Below are 24,719 nucleotides of genomic sequence, written 5' to 3'. Positions count from 1 at the left end.
ACTTTGTGTGTTTTTGTTTACTCCTTTTTATAGATTTTGGATTCAAGTTACAAGCTTGGGAATCGTCAGCAAAGTTCATCACACTATCCACTGCTTCGGTATTTATATAGTTGAACTTAAACTATGGCATGTATAGGCTGGAATATATTTTTTTTTAAATGTTGGATTTTGGTTTGTATGTATATATAAGCCATGCGAAAATGGCTTGCTTATTCATGATAAGTTTGGTTTTAAGTTTTGAATATGCTATGGACATGTTTGGTCGTGGTTTTGATGTTGCGGCTATTATATGTATTCATATGTGAACCATAGTTAATATATTGTTAATGTTGATAAAGTTATGCTAAAGTATATATGATAGATTTAATTGGTTTGATGTGAAATTGTGGTTGGATATTTTGTTGAATGATATGTTGATTTATAAATGGGATATATTAGGTAAATGGATATGATTTGAAGTATTGATATTTGGTTATGTGATGAAGTAGGTAAGGATATTATATATGTCTTTGATCATTGATTTAAATATGACTTTAGGTGTGTGAATAGCATGTGAAACAACCATGTTTTGATTAAGTAATAAGGTGAATTAGTTTTCGGTGGATGTTAGATAAATTGGGATAACACGTATTTGATATTAAAAGTGGATTGTTTTGGATATAAGGATACATATATATACATATTTAGCCGAATATGTGAATGTTGAATTAGTTTTGTAACATGAATAATGTTACTTTGCTTGATAAGTGATAATAATATGTTTGATTATTTGGTTTAGTTCTTGGAAATGTTTTATAAGTGTAAAGCGATAGAGCATAATGGAAGTTGACATCTAATAAGGCATATGTATTTTTGCATGTTATATATATATTCGGCTAAAGTTTTAGTAAATGACCATATGAATAGTAACTTAGGTTTTTAATGAGTAAGTTGGTTGAGATAAAACTTATAATAAGGTTGCATGTATGTATGGTCTTAAATAATGTGTAATGACATATTTTAATCCATATGCTTATATTCGGCCTTTTAATAACGATTATGGTGGAATGTTATTTAATTTATGTGTAACCTGTAAAATTTAGTTTGATTTAGTATTTATTCAAATGTGATGTGTTAAGATAATTAATTTCTATGTATATCCATGAATGTCCGAAAGTTGAGTTTTGTTTGGTAATACCTCGTAACCCCTTTCTGCCGATAGATATGGGTTAGGGTGTTACAAACCCTATTTTTAATACATATGTTTTGGTTTTTTATTTATAATTTATTTAAGCTTTTTTAAATTTTAAATCATTTTTATATTTTTATGGAAAAATGACTTTTAAAAAAAATATTTTTCCTTTTTAAACTTTGAGAATAAGAATTAAATTGACAAATTTTATAAAATTTGAGAGCTAAATTTATTAATTTTTTTAAATTAAAACTAAAATGAAAAAATTGTAAATATAAAAGGCTAAATTTATTTATTTTTTATATTTAATATCAAATTAATAAAATATGTAAACATTAGATGGACAAATTTACTATTAAACTAATAAAAATGCCCAAATAAAACTATAGGCATAGTTACGTGACTATTTCTTTAGTTTACCGTTATAATTTTTGCTGGTTTTCCCGCGAATCCCATTCCATCCTGACAGTAATAACAGGAAAAGAAGCTATCTATCTGCTTTCATGTTGTTTATATAAAACCCAAGAACTGAAATCATTCCCATTTCTCCAAAATTGTAACTCACATCCAAGAACCCTATTGTTGCTTTCTTCTCCCTCTGAAATCTGGAATTTAAAAGATAACAATGGGTGTTTCTTGGACACGGCTCAAATCATTTCTGAAATTACTTGTTTCTTGGATTCCAATGCCCACAAACCCCGTTACTTATCGAATGAATAGTGAAACCGTTTCTTCTTGTGCGGCAATTGCAGAAACCACCTTCTCACCTTGGACAACCTCATCATTACTGTAATAACTCTCCGTTGCTCTCTTTCTCTCTTACGAATATAAAAAGATTCTTCTTTTACTACTGCAACTTCAGTTCTTGGTTGTGTTATTGCTTGTCCTTGATTGTTGTGTTGTACAAGCCAAGAATGATTGGAAGGAAGCTCATTGCTTAAAAGCTTTTATCTGTTGTTAGTGTGCGCTTTTAAAGGCCTTAAACATCCATCGCCACATGTTTATCTTGAAAATCTCATTGAAAATATTCGTGCGAGAATCATTGTATGAGCAGGAGGTTGCTTTGTTCCAATCCTCTGTTTTTCCTTCTTCCAACAGGTACAACTATAGAGATATATACACATATACATACATTATATATATTATCTTTATAAGTAGTCGTCTTACTTTGAAACAAACTTTTCAGATAGAAGGGAAGGTGAATAGATTTTTCTGCCATAATGCGTAACATACTTATCACATTACATTCCATTGTGTAATAAAGTAAAATAAATATTATAGCTTAATCATCGTGGTTGCTTGATATTTGTAGTGTCAATGTGAAGACCGATCCTATATGGACTCATAGGCCCCTCTTTAATTTGCCAGCGGTGAAAGTCCGTTGCAATGGATGCAACAGGCACATTGGCGAGCAATTTGTAACTTATTTTCTGTCTGTCTTTTGGTATTTCCGACGATTTGTTTATAAACAATATCTGATTATGCTCAATAAGATTAACTTATTTATTTGTCTTGTTGTCTTCAGTTTACGTTAGATGGTCATAGGCCTCTCCATCGTGTAATAGAAAGAAGTTATGTACTTCATGTGTGAGTGTATATATATATTGGTTTTGAAATACTGAATCATAAGCCGACATTAGAATGAAAATGGGGTGGTTGCATGCAGAAACCGGTTACTGTATTGGGATGGAACCCAGTTTATGAATGCACCGCCACTCGGAGATAAGCGACAGAATCCCCCAACTGTAAGGATGCAAATTTTTATAACGGGGCTGGTTTTCAGTTTCATTTCAGGATTGATTTTTGGTTTTGTACTTTATTGGGTTCCTGAAATACTCAAATATGAGACTGCTATTATAATTGCTGTCGGATTTGGTAGTTTTCATGAATTTTATTGTCAAAGCCAACATTTTGTGGAGGGAAATTGATTGAAGTATCTTTGATATAGTTTAAAAACATTTGTTTTTGCTTTTTTTTTTCTGGTTTATTGTATTTATCTTAAAATTTAATATTTTATTGTAGCACTAATTTTTTTAGGTTTGGTTGTATGTATTAATTAAAATATATTATATTTATTTTTAAAATTTGATACAAAATTTATAATATTTCAAAAATAGGATGCTTGAGAAAGTGAAAATAAAATAAAATAAATGTTCAATTATATTTAATTATTTCATATTTTTTTAAAAAAAATTGTAACATAATAAATTACTGTCATAATAAATTTAAAATTTTAAAATTAAATATTATAAAACATGATTTTTTATTTAACTTTAATTTTTATTTTTAAGTAGTATTAAAAAAATTTAAAATTAAATATTTTTAAAATAATAATTAATTAATATTCATTATCAAAGTTTGCCACAATTTTTTAAGTTTGTTTTTAATTCAATTTTAAAAGATAAGTTTCTATATATGGTCATTAAAATTAATTTTAAAATAATTACAAATTTTTAAATATATTTTTTTAAAATTAAATATGAAAGAATAAATCAAATAATGTTTATTAAAATTTTACGTAAATTAAAATATTTTAAAAAGTTAACACTATTTTATACTTATTTTGTAATAGTACAAACTGAGTTACTATTAAAAAACTGATAAAAAATTAAAATTAAATATAATATGTTTACAAAAGGAGGCTTTGAATTAAACCAATGAATACAAAAATGTTTTTAAAATCAACCAAGAATTTAAAAATACTTTCAAATTTTTGAATAATTAATTAATCATGAAAGCTATAATTCAGAATTTAAATGGAAGGGCTAAATATAAAAATACAAAAACAATCATATTGAGGGACTAAATTAAATTAATTATTAAATGTATGTGTAGGAAATAAAAGAATTAAAATTTAAAAAATATTGTTGAAATATTTTCAAAAACTAAATTACAAAACTGTTAATATCAACATCGCCTAAAGATGTAAATAAAACATTAGTAGTTAAAAACCTCATATAAGAGCCATCTTTTATATAATTTATAAAATAAATCTACATTCCTTCTAAAACAAAAAATCTACATGTATCAATATATTTATTTTTTAAATTATAGTTTTGTATTTATCTTAAATGAATCTAAATAAATAATTGTCTAGATTCATTCTAGGTGTATATATATGATTTTATTAATTTTAATTTTTTTTATATTTTAAAATTTTTTTAATGTGACATGCCACGTTAGTGTGTCATGCGAACACATAATTTTCTTTTAATATTTTTAATAGCGTAACATGACTATTTGACATTTTAACATATCACATCGAGATCAAATGGGAATTCAATATGATGAATTGTTTTCTTAAAAGCTTAATTGCATTTTTTTTTGCTCAATTAACCCTTAAGCTAATTAGATTTACTTTATTATTTTTTAATAATTTTAAATTTTTAATCTTAATTTACTTTAATATTTTTGAACTGTAAAATTTTTAAAATTTTAATCTTTATTTTAGAATTTACTTTAATATATTTTCTAAATTTATACGCACATTTAGCCTATGCATAATTTACTTTAATCTTAATTATTTTTTTAAAACTTATCTCAATATTTTTTAAAGATTTACTTTAATATTTTTTAATTTGAACAACCAATTTTATCTAAAAATTTTAAAAATTTTCTTAATATATAAATAATTTACCCAAATAGTAGTTTTAAAAATATATACAAATAATAGGGTAACTAAATTTTGGGATAAATATTTGTTTAAAATTATTATTTAAGTTAAATTAAATGATTTTTTTCCAATTTATTTATTTTAAACATAAGCCTTTATAATTTAACAGAAAATGAAGAACTTTAAAAAAATGATTTACATAAAAAATACACTTGCACCACTTGTTGCAATTTTAAATTGTGTACTTTGTTATTTTATATATACTAGTTTTCTTACCTATGTGATACATGGATAATTCGTAGTTTAAAAATATGCGAGAATTTTGTAGATATTAGGATTTATTTGAAATTAATATATTTTTGGAAGAGAAATATTATTAATAGTTATTTTTTATTTAGAATGTGACTACTTATCTTAATTCGAATAGAACAGTGATTAAAGTTTTTATCAAATATTTATTTTGGCACAAATTCGAACCGCGTTACTCCATCTCTTACCTTAATATTGTATAATAATAAAAAAGTGATTACGTGTTTAAATTAGTTCTAACTGAAAACTAAGATTCTTGTGGGTCGGATTTGCAAAAGAAAATGGAATGCAATAAATAAATATTATAATAACTAAAAATATGTAGCGTATTAATATAAATAAAAATAACAGATGAATTTTATATTAGTTCACGCTTGAATGAATTAACATTTAGGCGGGGTAATATTTTTTTAAAGTAAAAATATTCAACATTAAAAACGAATATTAGTGTATTAAAAAAACTAATTACTAAACATTGGCCATTTTACCCAACAAGGCCCTTTTCAAAATTTAATTACAAAAATGGGCCAACTTTTTAATTATTTATCAAAAATGGCCAAATTCCGCGAAAACGTGTCCACATCAACACAATTTCAGGAGATATGCCAGCAAAGTGCTTCCCTAGGGGAGCATTTTTGCCATGTCAGCAAAAATCGCACCCTCATGGACGTATTTTGTTGATGTGTCAAAAACACTCCCCTAGAGACGCATTTTAGCTCAGGTTTAAATTTTTAAAAAAGGTCATTTTTTAAATATTATAAAAATAGACTAATTTTTATGAAAATTTATAAGAACAAACCTTACAAGAGGCTCAAAGTGACAACACCATTTTTTTTTAAGGTTTCACTAATTAATATGGAAATAAAACTTACAAAGCAAATCTTTATATAGACTCAAAGTTTCATTTCCCTTATTTTCTTAAGCAATGTTAGATATGAAATATGTGTATATATAGACTCATGAATAAGTTTGCAGATTGTTCCTAAACAATGTGGGATTCCTTCCTCTTTTAACTAACAGCATGAGACTAAATGCTACACTATATTTTATAATTTTTTACAAAACAATTTCTATTTTTTTATATTTTTTTAATAGTTTCTCATATTATAAAATTATCTTTTGAGATATTTAATCTTGTTGCATTTTAGAATTGTTAACATATACAAAAGAACTATTAAAAAAAGAGAACAAATTGCACATATGGAACTTGTACATGCAATAATCTTCTATTCACCTTCAAATGTTTGAAGTTAATATCAATGCAATTCTAATTTTTAAAATAATTTTCCATTATTTAAATTTAGAAGTTATACTTTTAATTTTTTAATTTTATTTTTAATTTTATATTATGAATGTTTGACTAATAAATAAATGGTGAACATTTGGCACTCAAATAGTATTTTTTTGTAATTTTAAAAAAATTGATATATCTTTTTTTAAATATTTACTTATTTTTAATATTTTACTATACTAATTAATTTTTTAATTCTAATTTTAATTTAATTTTCATCACCTAATGAATGCTGATAAATTTATTTTAGATGTATTTTGACTAGATAGATAATTTATCTAAACATAGTATATAATTATGTTAAATAAGTTGTTTTTATAGAAATATATAATATACATAAAATATAATAATTATTTTTTATATTTTTATATCTAGATTAAATTACATTAGTAGTCACTCAACTATGATTTTTTAGCTATCGAATTATAAAAACTTACAAAATGATCACTCAACTATTAGTGATTTTTTAAATATTTATTTTTTAATATTTTACCATACTTATTTTATATTTGATAATTTTTTTACTTATAGAGTTTAAAATTTTTATTTATAATGTAACAAATGTTAACTTTTTGTAAAAAAAAAATTAAACTCTAAGTAAAAAATATAAAATATAGTGTAGCTTTTAATCTCATGTTGTTAGTTAAAAGAGGAAGGAATCCCACATTGTTTAGGAACAAGCTGCAAACATATTCATGAGTCTATATATATATATATATATATATATCTCATATCCCACATTACTTCAGAAAACAAGGGAAATGGGACTTTGAGTCTATATAAAGACTAGCTTTTTAAGTTTTGTTTTCATATTAATTTGTGACACATTAAAAAAGTGGTGTTATCACTTTGAGCTTTTTTTAAGGTTTATGCTTGTAAATTTTCAAAAAAATTTGTCTATTTTTATAATATTTAAAAAAATAACCTTCTTTGAAAATTTCAACTCGGGCTAAAATGCTTTCCTGGGTGTTTTTTGTTGACGTGGACAACGCTCTCCCAGGGAAGCATTTTGCTGACGTGGACACTAAAGCGCATTGACATTGACGCGTTTTCGTAGAAAACGGCCTAATTCGATAAATAACCCAATAAACGGATCATTTTCGTAATTAAATTTTGAAAATGGCCTTTTTGGGCAAAATGGCCAAAACACATTACATAGTAGAGGAATAAATAACTTAATATTACTAAAACTGTTTAAATATTAAATAAGATTTGGTTTCTTTATATATATATAATTAATTTTATATTTATTACATTTTTAATATATGGTTTTAAAATATATAAACAAATAATAAAATATTTTTAGTAAAAAGTTATGATCGATTAGTAATATCATTAAAAATTTAGAATTAATATTCATAAAATTTATTTAAAATATTTTATTTTTCCAAATTGATTAACTACTAATAAAAAATTGTAAAGGTAAAATTATTTTATAGTAAATAATTCATTTAAAATTGATTTAGACATTGTTTAAATCATTTAAATTATCTTAACAATATAGATTTAGGATAAAATATAAGTTTTCGTCTAAAATTTTTTTCATGTTATTAAATAAATTTTAAAAATTCCAAACGTAATTGAAAATTTTGAAGGAGTGAAAAACCGATTTCAAATACTTAATCAACTAACTCTAGAAGATGGTGGAGTACTTTTACCCTATCCTAAAACGCATTTTAAAATTAATTTTAAGGACAAAATTTTGATTTTTTAGTTTTAAACGAAGCAAGGAAATTTTAATAAAATTTTAAAATATGAATTGTTGTCAACAATTGTTTCATTTACTTTAGGAATCATATCAAGTATGAAGCAAATAACATTTTAAATACTTTAAAAATGAAAATAAAAACTATCATTTTATATTCCTAAATTAATTTTGCCTGTTTACTCAAAGTATATATCAGAGTTTATCTTATATTTTGCAATTTGTTTTTGATTTATATCAACTTCTGCATCACCCGTGGATTTTCGATTTGTTTGAAGCCCAAATTTGTTCCATTGATTCTTTGAAATAATTAAAAAAAGGATGAAACATGATGGATAAAACGAATTAAATTTAAAAAAATTCCATACAACACTGAAATCACATATTAGTATACTAAATTAGTATACTTCACGTGCAACTAATATATATTACATAGACTAATATCAATTATGTATATTAATACTATTAGTATAATTACATTAATGTAATTAATTTTAATATAATATACTCATTAATCATGTAATATTATTATAATATTAGTATACATATACTCAGGGCTGCATTCAGTATTTTACTCTAAGGAGGAAATTCTACATCCGAATAACATTTAAAAAAAAAAACATGAACGATTTAACTGTAAAAAAAATAAAAGAAAAAAATCACACTATATAAAATTAAATATTTATTTTCAATATGTAAAAAAGAATAATTAATACTATACTAAAATTTTTATTATCATCATGATTATTCCAAAAATTAAATTAAAAAAACTTGGCTTTAATCCTATTTCTCAATACTAGGCATCCTAAATTACACCCTCCACTTTTTCATAAGATCGAACTTATCAATGATAGAATCTGTTGAAAATTCTCAGCAATCTCTTTTTTGATGTATGCCACCAAGTAAGTTGAAAGAAAATCATCCTTCATTTTGTTGTGAAGCCTTGTCTTCACAATTTTCACAGCTGATAATGCTCATTCAATTATTATAGTAGATACGAGAAAAGTTAGCACAAAACGAATAATTCTATGAAGAAGAGAATAAATATTTGACTTATGTGTCTTAGTTAGACTCGACACCTTACAAAAGGAAGATAATTCCTTAGGAAGATATACAAATCAACATACAAGAAAGTCATTAACCTAATATGTATGGGTATAAGCCAAATCAATTTGTAACACACTATACCATTTCAACATGGCCGTGTTAATGGCCCATGTGTCTCACACAGCCTAAGCAAAATAGGGGCACGCCCGTGTCCTCACCCGTGTGGAATTAACTCTAAATGCACACCTACAGGGGTTTTCACACGACCTGTCACACGCCCGTGTCCCTGGACCATGTCCTTCACACGGCCATGACACGCCCGTGTTCTAGCCCGTGTGCAAAAACCTAGACATTCTGTTTCGGACGTCAGCATTTCATAAGGGTCACATGGCCAAGGCACACGCTCGTGTGTCAGACCATGCACTTCACACGGCTGAGACACACAGTTATGTCTTTGCCCATGTGTTTACTATCATGAATACTTACTTGAAATTTTTACGTACAGGGAACACACGGCCGGACAATACGCTCATGATGCTGGCCGTATGTCACACAGGGCCTAGACACACGCCCGTGTGTCTACTCGTGCAGAAAAAATCAGACTATTTGCCAAGCCTCTACGCCACCCTTACTTACACAGCCTACACGAAAGCAACCAAAACCAGTACAAGACAATTTCATGTAATAAAATCAGCCACAATAGATAACATTTCATTTGTGCATTCTACTCATCCATGATCATAACACCATTTGCATATATCAAAATGAATATCCACCATCATTCAAGGCTTAATACAAAATGAGGAATTTATCCTAAGCCAACACATTTGGCCAAATTAATAACAACACAAAACTCAAGTCTAGTTCCATATACATGCCATATTCAAAAATATAAATCAAACTATACCAAATGGTTTGATTGATAGTGTGATCAATATTTCTGACTTCCGTTGATCCTTGAGCTAGATAGATGGCACTATAAGAAAAAGGAAAGGAGAAGGAGTAAGCATAAAGCTCAATAAGTTGCATAGAAATAATTATACAACAATGATTTGCCATTCATAAACAAGTATCATAATATACAAGTGGGCATAAGCAAAACTTACTCAATACACATCATATAGCATATAATGTGGCTCACATTTTATACATACCAAATAGGTACCTGTATCACTCACGACACGGTTATACTTTCCTCATTAACTAGAAATCAGAACTTCTACCATTGAACCATTCGGAATGCTATCAGATATACCATAGCCTCAAACTTGGGGTAGGATACCGATGTCATATCCCAGACACGGTCTTACACTGGCTTATATCTCAAGTCAAAGCCATGTCCCAGACATGGTCTTACACTAACTATCATCTCGTAGTCGACGCATGTCCCAGACATGTCTTACACTGGCTTACGTCTCGTGGCCGACGCATGTCCCAGACATGTCTTACACTAGTACTCGTCTCAATGCCGATGTCATGTCCTAGACATGGTCTTACACTAGCTCTAACAATTGACCCCATCGTTATGGCATGAATATCTGATTTATTTCCCTAGGGCTCTAATGGGAATTTTACTATCTCTACTCTCATCACATTTTCTCATTTCCACAAGTCAAGCAATTTATGCTATAATAATTTCAATACAATTCAAACACATTGTATTATTTACATACAACTTACCTTGGATTACAAAATGTGGCGACTAGTCGATTTAGCAGATTTGTTTGGCTTTCCCTTTGTCTAGGTTCAGATTCAGCATTTCTTGATCTATAATAGCAAAATACACTTATTTAATCACTAAATAAAATTAGGTAATCAAATATTCACTTCTTTGGTAAAATGACCATTTTGCCCCTAGACCTTGAAAAAATGACCATTTTACCCTTAGGCTCGAAAATAAATTTTTATCGAATTGTTTATTTCTCAAGACTAACCAAACCTCTTTAACTCTTATAGCAACTCCAAATTCCCACTATTTCACACATTTATTATCTATTTTACAACTTATGCACATTAGTCCATTTAGGTGTTTTCATGTTAACACCTTTCACAAAAGTTGTTTATAAGACAACCAAGACTCATTTTCTTCCATAAAAACTTAGCAAACATCAAAAATCCTTTCATGGAAAAACCGTAGCCTCTTAATCATTTTGCAAAATAGTACGCTCATTTGAAAGCTCATGCTTCAAGGGTCTCAAAAGGACAAAAGTATTTAAGAAAAGCCATTAGGATCACTTACTTGTGAAGGCTTGAAGTTGGTGAAATCTCAAGCTTTTAAAACCGTATTCTTTGCTGAAAATTTCAGTGAAGGAAGAAGATGAAAATGGATGATATCATTCTTCTTTTATCTATTTCTATTTTTGGTCAAAATAAGCCACCTAACCCACCAAATTTTAAAATTTTATCTCCTCTTTGACTCTATGGCAGAATATGCTCCTTTAAAAGGGTCTAATTGCCCATTAAAATCCCCTAATTCTGATCCTCTAATAAAATAACACCTTTAGCTATCAAATTAGGACTTTTGCACTTTATGCGATTTAGTCCTTTTTCGCAATTGGGCTCACAAACGTTAAAATTAGCTCACCAAATTTTTCATGCACTAATATAAACATGCTATGACTCTATATTAATAATAAAATAATTTCTATGACTTCGAATTTGTGGTCTCGAGACCACTATTCTGACTAGCCCCAGAATTGGACTGTTACATTTCTCCCCCTTAGGGATTTTCGTCCTCGAAAATCTTACAAGCGAATAAGTTCGAGTACCGATCTCTCATAGTTTCCTCAGGTTCCCATGTTGTTTCCTCGACTCTATCTCTATGCCACAAAACTTTCACAAGTGCTATACTCTTATTCCTCAACTGTTTGACTTCAAGAGTCAATATCTTGACCGGCTCTTCGCCATAAGTCATGTCCAGATAAATCTCAACCTCTAATGGCACGATCACACGCGAAGGGCCTGATCTATATTGACGTAGCATGGACACATGAAACACATCATGAATCGTTTTCAGTTTTGGTGGCAAAGCTAATCGATAGGCAACCGGTCATACTCTCTCAAAACCTTATAGGGTCCTATGAAACGAGGACTCAACTTGCCTCTTCTACCAAATCTGAGAACTTTTCTCCACGGAGATACTTTTAAAAACACTCGATCACTGACTTGAAATTCGATTTCCTTCCGTTTCAAATTCGCATAGGATTTCTGCCTATCCAAGGCAGCCTTCAAATAGTCGCGAATCACGTTAACTTTTTCTTCAATCTCCTTGACTAAATCGACTCCGTGAATCTGATTCTCTCAGAGTTCGGTCCAATATAAGGGCGTTCGACATCTTTTCCCATATAAAGCCTCATAAGGTGTCATCTTCAAACTTGATTGATAGCTATTGTTGTAGGTGAATTCAACCAATGGTAAGTACCTTTCCTAACTTTCCTGAAACTCGAGAACACAACACCGCAACATATCCTCTAAGATCTGAATCACTCTTTCCGACTCACTGTTGGTTTGTGGGTGAAATGCCGTGCTAAAACTCAACTTTGTTCCCACTGCCTCTTGTAACTTTTTCCAAAACCTAGAGGTAAATCTCAGGTCCCGATTTGAAATAATCGATAACAGCACTCCATGAAGCCTCACGATCTCGGATACGTATAAGCCGGTCAATCTTTCAAGGGAGTAGTCGGTACGCACTGGTATAAAATGCGCCGAATTTGTTAGCTTATCCACAATAACCCAAACAACATTCTTTTTCTTCGGGGTTAATGGCAAACCCGTCACGAAATCCATGGTAATCCGATCTCACCTCCACTTGGGGATCGTGATAGGCTGAAGTAGACCTGAAGGTACTTGGTGTTCAGCTTTCACTTGTTGACACACAAGGCACTTGGAAACAAATTCTGAAATGTCTCTTTTCATTCCCGACCACTAGTACATTTTCCTCAAGTCATTGCACATTTTCACGCTACCCGGGTGGACGGACAAACAACAACTATGTGCTTATCGAAGAATCTTCTGAATAAGCTCATTATCTTTGGGTACACAAACTCTATCTTTGAACATTAGACATCCATCGGTGCCAATTCAAAAATTTGATTCAATCCCCGACTCACACTGAGTTCTCTTAACCTACAAATCTTTGTCACTGTCCTGAGCTTCACGGATTTCTTGCAGAAACATTGGTCTAGCTCTCAACTCTGCCAGAATCGAACCATCATCTAACAATGCTAAATTGGCGTTCAATGCTCTCAACGCAAATAATGATTTTCTACTCAATGCATTGACAACCATGTTCGCCTTTCCCTGGTGGTAGTCAATAATCAACTCATAATCCTTTAATAGTTCTAACCATTATCGTTGCCGTAGGTTCAACTCCTTTTGAGTCATCAAGTACTTAAGACTCTTGTGATCGGTGAATACTCAGCATTTCTCACCATACAAATGGTATCTCCAAATCTTTAATGCGAACACTATAGCTGCTAGTTCCAAGTCATGGGTCGGGTAATTTCTCCCGTGTGGCTTTAGTTGTCTTGAGGAATAGGCTATAACCTTGCCTTCTTGCATGGGCACATACCCCAAACCATTCAAGGAGGCATCGCTATATATCACAAATTCTTTGCCTGACTCCGGTTGCACTAACACTGGTGCTTCAGTCAACAAAGCCTTTAACTTCTTGAAACTTTGTTGGCACTTTTCTGTCCATTCGAACTTGACATTTTTCTGTAATAGCCTCGTCATTTAAGTAGAAATCATAGAAAACCCTTAAACAAACCTTCTATAGTACCCGGCCAAGCCCAAGAAGCTTCGAACTTCAATCACATTCTTCGGCGGTTTCCACTCAACAATAGCTGAGATCTTGCTTGGGTCAACTCTAATCCCATCACCCAACATAATGTGTCCTAAAAATCTGACCTCCTTAAGCCAAAATTCACTCTTACTGAACTTGGCGTACAATTTTTTTGTCTCTTAAGGTCTATAACACAGTTCTCAAATGCTCCGCGTGTTCACCCTCATCACACGTGTAAATCAATATGTCAGCAATAAAAACGACTACAAACTTATCTAGATACGGTCAAAAAATGCGATTCATCAAATCCATAAACGCCACCGGGGCATTAGTCAAACCAAAGGGCATGACGAGGAACTCATAATGCCCGTATCTCATCCGAAAAACAGTCTTCGGTACATCTTGCTCTTTAACTCTCAACTGATAATAACCAGACCTCAAGTCTATCTTGGATAACACTGTGGCTCCTTTAAACTGATCAAATAAATAATCAATCCTTGACTAAGGATACTTGTTCTTCACAGTTACCTTATTAATCTGTCTATAGTCGATATATAACCTCATTGACCCGTTTTTCTTTTTCACAAACAACACTAGTGCACCCCTCAGTGAATAACTAGGTCTCACAAAACTTTATCCGTTAACTCTTGTAGCTGTACTTTCAACTCTGTTGGGGCCATTCTATAAGGAGCGATCAAGATAAGTACCGTACCAGGGACTATCTTGATACCAAATTCAACTTCCCTAGTTGGAGGTAATCTAGGTAACTCTTCCGGGAACACATCTATAAACTCACAAACCACTAGTATTGATTCAATCTTCGACTTAGACACTTGAGTATTCAATAAAAAGCGATATAAGCCTCATATCTTTTCCTCAAATATTTTTAGTAACCAAAAACGATATCACCACAGGCTGTTTATTCGGTTCATTTGGTCCAACCCGAAGGACATTCTCATCTTCACATTTCAACTCAATAACTTTTCCCCCACAGTCCACTACAACACTCATCGAAATGGCGTCTACCACATTGTGAACATTCTGGCCTAATTGGCCGAGCACTACCGATGCTCGCAACAGAAGTGGCCTAAGCTCTAGAAGTTGCGTTCTGCCGGTTCTTGATTCTATTCAAAACGCCCATCGAAGCATTCGATTGGGTAGCTAACTCTGTTGATCTTTTAGATGAGGACTGATGTGATTTCCCCATTTGTCTCTTCTTTGAATCCCGCAACTCAATAGTTGCTTTCCTCCTTTCTTTTACTAGTTCCTCTGCCTTGCATGCTCTCTCGATGAGCACTACAACTATCTTATCTCTAAAATACCAACAAACACTCGGCTATCTTCATTGAAGCCATCCTTGAACCTCTTACACATGGTGGCTTCTGAGGACACGTACTTCCCGCGCGTATTGGCCGAGTTTCACAAATTCTCGTTCGTACTTTGTCACTGTCCTACTTCATTGTTTCAAATCTTGGAATTCCTTTCTTTTCTGGTCTATGAGCCTCTGGCTAATATACTTCTTTTAGAACTCTTCTTATAACACCCTTAACCCGTATCCGTCACCGGATGAGGGTTATGAGACATTACCTATTGTAATACAATTCTTACAAGTATGCATGACATATTACAATTTGAAATTTTTAATTATGTCAATGTTCATAACTAAATCAAAGATTCAATTTTAAAATCTTATTATTATTAACCTGACATAATTTAAAACATAATTTACGTCTATTAAATAATTTAGCTATATACTGAACATGTAACAAATTAATAACTTGATTAACTGAATGTCAAACCAACTTATAACATTATTATTATACTTAGTCTCAAACATATAATTTCATTTATTTATAACTTACACTTTTACACAAATAAGTTACCTTGGCCGAATGCTCATATATCTCATTTAGCATAACATCATCCAACTTTAAAATCCAAAATGACATAATACCAAGTAATACTTACATTCATATACACAAACTCATGAATTAAAACTCAACATCATATATATATACTTATATATAAATAGACGAACATACTTTTCATATCTACTCACATTCTTCACTTATCTCTTATATAACTTGTAATAACTATCAAGAAACTTACTTAACTTGTTCAATTAAGTAATAAGCTAAATTCATACCTGGTTGTTTTAACTCATTTTACACATTCGTACACGATTTACCTTTGCCTGATGAACCATGCGGAATTGGGTAGGACACTCGGATAAATCACACATATATCGTACAAAGCCAACATCCCAGACGTGGTCTTACATGTAATCACATATTGATGCCACTGTCCCATACAGGGTCTTACTCGTACACATATATCGAAGTCACATATTGATGCCAAGGTCTTACTCGCACATCACATATCGGAATCCTATGTCATGACATATGTATCCAAACTATTCCTAAGGTTCATATGGGGCTTTTGGACGTCGTAACTCAGGTCTAAACAAACTTGGAAATGTTGTAGCCCAGCTTATTCATATTCGGACATAGCATGTATAATTTCATAAATTTCATACCAGCATATACATTTAACATTTAACTACAATTTAGCACGTCTATTTGCTTATAAACTTACCCCAGACGTTATAAAACGAAACAGGGCAGCTAGTCGACGACTTTCGTTTTCCCCCGATCCAAATCTGATTTCTTTGGTTCTTGATCTAAACATATTCAAATTAAGCTCATTCAAATATATTTTCATTCAATTTGGTCCAAAAACACATAAATGGGCAAATTACCATTTTACCCCTAATATTTATAATTTTTACAATTTAGTCCCTACTACACAAAACACAAAATATGCAAAATTTCCCTATACCCATGTTGGGCCAAATTTTACCCATTCTTATACAAGCCCATATATTTCATTTAACTCACATTTTAGTCCCTCAAATTATTATTTTTGTAATTTAGTCCTAATTACTCAAAATCATCAAAAATTCCAGTGCAAAACATGTTAATCTAAAACATATATTCCATATTTCATCATCAAACAATAAAAATCACAAGCTCTCAACAATGGCATAAATCAAAATATTCATCAAAATAAAAAAATTCAAGCATAGGTTTTGTAGTACTCGAAGCAACAATCTCAAAAACGTAGAAATTATCAAAAACTGAACAAAACTCATACCTTGATTGAGCTTTAAAATTGGCCGAACCCTAGCTCTTGTTCTTTCTTTTTCTTTTGTTTATATTCGACAAAGTGATGAAGTATGAAAAGATTATTTTAGTTATCATATAATATAATATATATACTAACATATTATTATTACATATTTTACTTTTTTAACCTTTTATAATTAATAACTAAAACACATTTAACAAGGGCACAACCGGCCAACCTATGTTCCAATGGTTTATTTTCAACATAAATACTCCAACTTAAAAAGGCACTAACAATTTGCCTATTATGCTTTAGACTATCAAGTTTTCAATTTATGCGATTAAGTCCTTTTATTTAATCAGATACCCAAACGACAAAATTAAATCACGAAAATTTCACAGATATAAATTCAGTCAAAATAAACACAGAGAATAATTTTTAAAAATTTTTCTGACTCGGATTCGTGGTCCCAAAACCACCATTTCGATTAGGGTCTAAATTGGGCTGTTACAACTCTCACCCCCTTGGGGATTTTCGTCCCCAAAAATCTTACCGGTGAATAGGTTTGGATAGCATTCTCTCATTGCATCTTCTGGCTCCATCGTTGCTTCCTCAATCCCGTGTTTACACCATAGTGCTTTAACTAACGGAATCTTCTTAGTTCGTAACTCTTTAATCTCGTGAGCCAGAATACAAATTGGTTCCTCCTCGTACGTCATATCGAGCTTAATCTGAATCCCAGACAGACTAATCACATGTGAAGGGTCAGATCAATAGCTACGAAGCATCGAAACATGGAATACATTATGGATCTTTTCTAACTCAGGTGGCAACAATAGTCTGTAAGCAACTGGCTCGATACACTCTATAATCTTATACGACCCAATGAATCTAGGACTCAATTTGCCATTACGACCAAATCTGAGTATTTTCTTCCATGGTGAGACTTTCAAGAAAACTTTGTCTCCGATCTGAAATTCTATATCCTTTTGTTTCAAGTCTGTGTAGGATTTCTGACGATCCGGCGCTGCTTTTAGACTTTCATGGATCACTTTCACTCTCTGTTCAGTTTCTCTGATCAAATCGACCCCATGTATCTTATTTTCATTGAGCTCAGTTCAGTACAATGGCATACAACATTTTTGACCATACAAAGCCTCATAAGGTGCCATTTTGATGCTCGCTTGGAAGTTGTTATTATACGTAAATTCAATCAGAGATAAGTACCGTTCCCACGTACCTTCAAACTCGAGAATGCAGTATCTTAACATATCCTCAAGTATCTGAATAATTCGCTCAGACTGGCCATCTGTTTGCGAATGAAAAGCAGTGCTGAAATGTAGCTTTGTACCTAATGCATCTTACAGTTTCTTCCAAAACTGTGATGTAAACCTTGGATCTCTATCCGAAACAATAGATATAGGCACACCATGTAATCTCACAATCTGAGAAATGCATAATTCAGCCAGTTTATCAAACGAGTAGTCTGTACGTATTGGGACAAAATGAGCTGACTTAGTTAATCTTTCCACAATAACCCAGATTGCATCTTTCTTGTTCGGTGTCAATGGTAAACCAGATACAAAATCCATAGTAACTCTGTCCCATTTCCACTCAGGTATCATAATCAGATGAAGTAATCCGGAAGGTACTTGATGCTCAGCTTTTACTTGTTGACAGACTAAACATCTTGCAACAAAGTCAAAAATGTCTCGTTTCATACCATGCCACCAATAAAGCTGTTTCAGATCATTATACATCTTTGTACTACCTGGGTGAACAGATAACAGACTGTTGTGAGCTTCATTCATAATCATCTGAATCAACTATGTATTTCTTGGGACACATATCTGGTTTCTGAATCTCAAACAACCATCAGCATCAACTTTGAATTCTGAATCAACATCTATATCACACTGAGCTCGTTTTGCTAATAATTCATTATCAACTTTCTAGTTATCATAAATTTGTTGAACAAATAACGGTCTTGCCTTTAATTCAGTATTATCAAACAATCATCAGACATAGCCATATGCGCATTCATCGCACGCAAAGTAATCAGTGATTTTCGACTTAAAGCATCAACAACAACATAAGCTTTTCCCGGGTGATAGTCAATCACAAGCTCGTAGTCTTTTAACAATTCTAACCATCAACGTTGTCTTAAATTCAGATCTTTCTAAGTCATCAAGTATTTCAGGCTTTATGATCAGAGTAAACATGACATTTCTCACTGAACAGATAGTGGCACTATATTTTCAATGCGAATACAATAGCTGCTAATTCTAAGTCGTGTGTCAGGCAGTTCCTTCCATGTGGCGTCAACTGTCTCGAGGCATAAGCTATAACTCTACCTTCCTGCATCAAAACACAGCCCAAACCATTTAAAGATGCATCACTATAGATAACAAATTCTTTACCCGATTCTGGTTGAACTAGCACTGGAGCTTCGGTCAAAAGGGTTTTCAACTGATCAAAACTTTTCTGGCACTTCTCTGACCACTCGAACTTAACATCTTTCTATAATAGCTTCGTAATCAGAGATGAAATCATAGGGAAATCCTTCACAAATCGTCTATAATAACCAGCAAGTCCTAGAAAATGTTGGACTTTAGAAACATTCCTTGGAGGTTTCCAATCAAGTATAGCTGAAATTTTGCTCGGATCAACCTGAATACCCGATGCTGATACAACATCGCCTAGAAAACTAACTTCACTTAACCAGAACTCACATTTACTGAACTTCACATACAACTTCTTATCTTGCAAAGTCTGTAATACTAGTCTCAAATGTTTAGCATATTCAGTTTCATCACAAGAGTAGATCAAAATGTCATCTATAAACAGGACCACAAACCAATCCAAATACGGTCTGAAGATCCGATTCATCAAATCCATAAAAATAGCAAGTGCATTAGTAAGTTCGAATGGCATAACCAGAAACTCATAGTGTCCGTACCTCGTTCGAAAAGCAGTCTTTGGCACATCAGAGTCTTTAACTCGCAAATGATAGTAGCTCTATCTCAAATCTATCTTTGAAAACACTGTAGCCCTTTTCAGTTGGTCAAATAGATCGTCAATCTGTGGAAACGGATACTTATTCTTTATAATCACCTTATTAAGCTGTCTATAATCAATGCACATTCTCATAATTTTGTGTTTCTTTTTCAAAAACAACACAGGTGCACCCCACGGAGAGAAACTCGGTCGCGCGAAACCTTTATCTGTCAATTCTTGCAACTGAGCTTTCAATTCTTTTAATTCTATAGGTGCCATTCTGTATGGAGGTATGGATATCGGAGTCATCCCAGGCATTAACTCAATACCAAACTCTACCTCCCGAATAGGTGGTAAACTCGGTAATTCTTCAGGAAACACATCTGGATACTTGCACACAACAGGTACTGATTCAATGTTTCTTTCGGCCACTTTACTATCAAGTACATATGCAAAGTAAGCTTCGCAGCCCTTTCTTACATATTTCTGAGCTAACATCGAAGAAATCACTACTGGTAACCCTTTCAAATCACTAGATTCAATCCAAACAATCTCATCATTCTGGCTCCTTAAATCAATAGTCTTTCTCTTGCAGTTTACAACAGCATCATGCAAATTTAACCAATCCATACCCAAAATTATGTCGAACTCGTCAAATGGCAACAACATCAAATCAGCCGAAAAGCACGAATCTCAAACCATCAAGGGGCAATTCTTACATACTTTGTCAACCATAACACACTGGCCCAAGGGGTTTGACACTCTAATCACAAACTCAGTAGACTCAACAAGCAGAGTCTTGCTGAATACTAAAGTCTCACAGACATAAGAATGAGTCGAACCAGGATCAATCAATGCAAATACATTAGTATCATAGAGAGTGAATGTACCAGTAATGACATCTGGGGATGAAGCCTCCTCGCGTGCGCGTATAGCATAGGTTCTAGCAGGTGCACGAGCCTCAGAACTGTTTGCTGTATCTTTAATTCCACTCTGACTGCCGCTCACATTACCTGCATTTCTAGGTGGTCTCCCCTGAGCTGCAGTATTACTCGATATTGTGTTCTGCACTGGATTCTCTTCAACTAACCCTGGGTAATCTTGAATATAGTGATCCGTCGATCCGCATTTAAAACAAGCCCGATCATGCAATCTACAACTGCCAGGATTTCGTTTACCACAATGCTTACACTCAGATTGATTAGATCTGACATTACCCACACAGGCTACCGAGGTAGCTCTCGAACTCACAGGTGGTGTGTTCTAATCTCATCGAGAATAACCCGAAATGGCTTTTGAACAGCTGAAATCATCTCGAAACTTCTTTGTTGTTGACTGAATTGACTTACTGAATGATCTTTTACGCAAGTCTCTAGCTTCAGAATCAGCTTTTCTCTTCTCTTTCCCGAGCTCTTCAGCTTTGCAGGCTCGCTCAACAAGTACCACAAACTCTTTTATCTCAAGTATGCCAACTAACAGTTTAATATCTTCATTCAGCCCATCTTCAAACCTTTTACACATTATAGCTTCATTAGAAGCACACTCTCGGGCATACTGACCGAGTCTCACAAATTTTCGATCATATTCTGTCACGGTCATCCGACCCTGTTTCAGCTCCAGCAATTATTTACGCTTCTAATCAATAAATCTCTAGCTAATATATTTCTTACGAAACTCTGTCTGAAAGAATTCCTAGGTCACCCACTCTCTCGGAACAACTGATACTAGGGTATTCCACCAGTGATATGCTGTGTCTCGAAGCAAAGATATGGCACACTTCAAGCATTCATCTGGGGTAAAGGACAACTCATCAAACACATGGATAGTATTATCAAGCCAAAACTCAGCCCGCTCAACATCATCATCATCTGTAGCTTTAAACCCTTCTGCCCCGTGTTTTCTAATTTTATCAACAGGTGGCTTATACAATCTCAACGGATCACTTACTTGAGGTATATCAGGCATCAAAAATGGATTAGTCGGGGGTGGAGGTTATTGTGTAGCCAGGTTAGTCTGGATATACTTAGTAAACCAGTCATTCATCATTTGGTAAAAGGCTAGTCCAGCCTCTCCTTCTTGGTTACTCGAAATCGGTCGAGAATCAACCGGCATTGTCCCTTGCGCGGGAGTAGGCGCTACACTCTCAATATCATCAGCTATAGCTCTGTCAGGATCCATTTACTATATGAAAACACATTTTCAAATGTCAAAAGTCATCACACTATCCCAGTATATAATATGGCATGTATGGCTAGACTAACACAAGCTACGTTAGTCCTAGAATCGACTAAACCGCAGCTCTGATAACAATAAAATGTAACACCCCTAACCCGTATCCATCACCGGATGAGGGTTATGAGACATTACCGATCATAATACAGTTCTTACAAGTATGCATGACATATTACAATTAGACAATTTTAATTATGTTAATGTTCATAACTAAATCAGAGATTCAATTTTAAAATCTTATTATTATTAACCTAACATAATTTAAAACATAATCTACGTCTATTAAACAATTTAGCTATATACTAAACATGTAACAAATTAATAACTTGATTAACTGAATGTCAAACCAACTTATAACATTATTATTATACTTGGTCTCAAACATATCATTTCATTTATTTATAACTTATGCTTTTACACAAATAAGTTACCTTGGCCGAATGCTCATATATCTCATTTAGCATAACATCATCCAACTTTCAAATCTAAAATGACATAATACCAAGTAATACTTACATTCATATACACAAACTCATGAATTAAAACTCAACATCATATATATATACTTATATATATATAGCCAAACATACTTTTTATATCTACTCACATTCTTCACTTATCTCTTACATAACTTGTAATAACTATCAAGAAACTTACTTAACTTGTTCAATTAAGCAATAAGCTAAATCCATACCTTGTAGTTTTAACTCATTTTACACATCCGTACACGATATACCTTTGCCCGATGAACCATGCGAAATTGGGTAGGACACTCGGATAAATCACACATATATCATACAATGCCAGCGTCCCAGACAGCGTCTTACTCGCACACATATATCGGAATCACATATCGATGCCATGGTCTTACTTGCACATCACATATCGAAATCCTATGTCATGACATATGTATCCTAACTATTCCTAAGGTTCATACGGAGCTTTTGGACGTTGTAACTCGGTCTAAACAAACTCAGAAATGTCATAGCCTAGCTTATTCATAATCGACCATAGCATGTATAATACCAGCATATATATTTAACATTTAACTACAATTTAGCACGTCTATTTGCTTATAGACTTACCTCGGACGTTATAAAACGGAACAGGGTAGCTAGTCGACGACTTCATTTTCCCCCGATCCAAATCCGATTTCTTTGGTTCTTGATCTAAACATATTCAAATTAAGCTCATTCAAATATATTTTCATTCAATTTGGTCCAAAAACACATAAATGGGAAAATTACCATTTTACCCCTGGCATTTATAATTTTTACAGTTTAGTCCCTATTGTAGAAAACACAAAATATGCAAAATTTACCTATACCCATGTTGGGAAAATTTTACCCATGCTTATACAAGTTCATATATTTCATTTATTTCACATTTTAGTCCCTCAAATTATTAATTTTGCAATTTAGTCCTAATTACTCAAAATCATCAAAAACTCCAATACAAAACATGTTAATCTAAAACATATATTCCATATTTCATCATCAATCAAAAAAAATCACAAGCTCTCAACAATGGCATAACTCAAAATATTCATCAAAAGAAAAAATTCAAGCATGAGTTTTGTAGTACTCGAAGCAACGATCTCAAAAACGTAGAAATTATCAAAAATCGAGCTAAACTCATACCTTGATTGAGCTTTAAAATTGGCCGAACCATAGCTCTTGTTCTTTCTTTTTCTTTTGTTTATATTTGGAAAAGTGATGAAGTATGAAAAGATTATTTTTGTTATCATATAATATAATATATATACTAACATATTATTATTACATATTTTACTTTTTTTAACCTTTTATAATTAATAACTAAAACACATTTAACAAAGGCACAATTGGCCAACCTATGTTCCAATGGTTTATTTTCAACTCAATACTCCAACTTAAAAAGCCACTAACAATTTGGCCCTTGTGCTTTAGACTATCAAGTTTTCAATTTACGCGATTAAGTCCTTTTATTTAATCGGATACCCAAATGACAAAATTAAATTACGAAAATTTCACAGATATAAATTCACACAAAATAAACACAGAGAATAATTTTTAAAAATTTTTCTGACTCAGATTCGTGGTCCCGAAAGCACCATTTCGATTAGGGTCTAAATCAGGCTGTTACACTTCTTGGAAGAATTCCCACGTTATTCTCTCTCTTGGTACCACAGACACAAGTGTGTTCCACCACTGGTAAGCCGAATCTCGCAAGAGCGACACGTCACATTTCATGTACTCTTCAGGCGTGCATGACAATTCGTCGAATACCCTGATGGTATTCTCTAACCAAAACTCTGCTTTCTCCGGGTCATCATCAATATTTGCCCAGAATTCTTCTGCCCTTTGTTTCTGGATCTTGTCTACTAGAGGCTTCTCTCTCCTAATTATGTCCACACCTTGCGAAGCTATTGGAGCATACTGAGGAATCAGACGAGGTAGGGCAGGT

General features: G+C 32.2%; 1 protein-coding gene across 2 annotated transcripts; it reads left to right on the top strand.

Moving 5' to 3' along the window:
- The first annotated feature begins 1,719 nt into the window (after nt 1-1,719).
- LOC121204521 (uncharacterized) lies at nt 1,720-3,145 on the top strand. 2 transcript variants are annotated; one of them, XM_041074494.1, is made up of 4 exons: nt 1,720-1,960; nt 2,484-2,589; nt 2,697-2,758; nt 2,838-3,145. In XM_041074494.1, exons 1-4 carry the CDS (start codon nt 1,797-1,799, stop codon nt 3,097-3,099), a joined length of 594 nt encoding a protein of 197 aa, XP_040930428.1. In that variant the 5' UTR covers nt 1,720-1,796; the 3' UTR covers nt 3,100-3,145. The 2 variants fall into 2 exon arrangements, with proteins under 2 accessions (XP_040930428.1, XP_040930429.1); XM_041074495.1 differs by having other exon boundaries at nt 1,720-2,269.
- The last annotated feature ends 21,574 nt before the right edge of the window (nt 3,146-24,719 follow it).

Source organism: Gossypium hirsutum, chromosome A08 (assembly GCF_007990345.1).
Source record: "Gossypium hirsutum isolate 1008001.06 chromosome A08, Gossypium_hirsutum_v2.1, whole genome shotgun sequence".
NCBI lineage: Eukaryota > Viridiplantae > Streptophyta > Magnoliopsida > Malvales > Malvaceae > Gossypium > Gossypium hirsutum.
The sequence above is the reverse complement of the archived record's forward strand: the minus strand, read 5'-3'. Positions and strand labels throughout refer to the sequence as shown.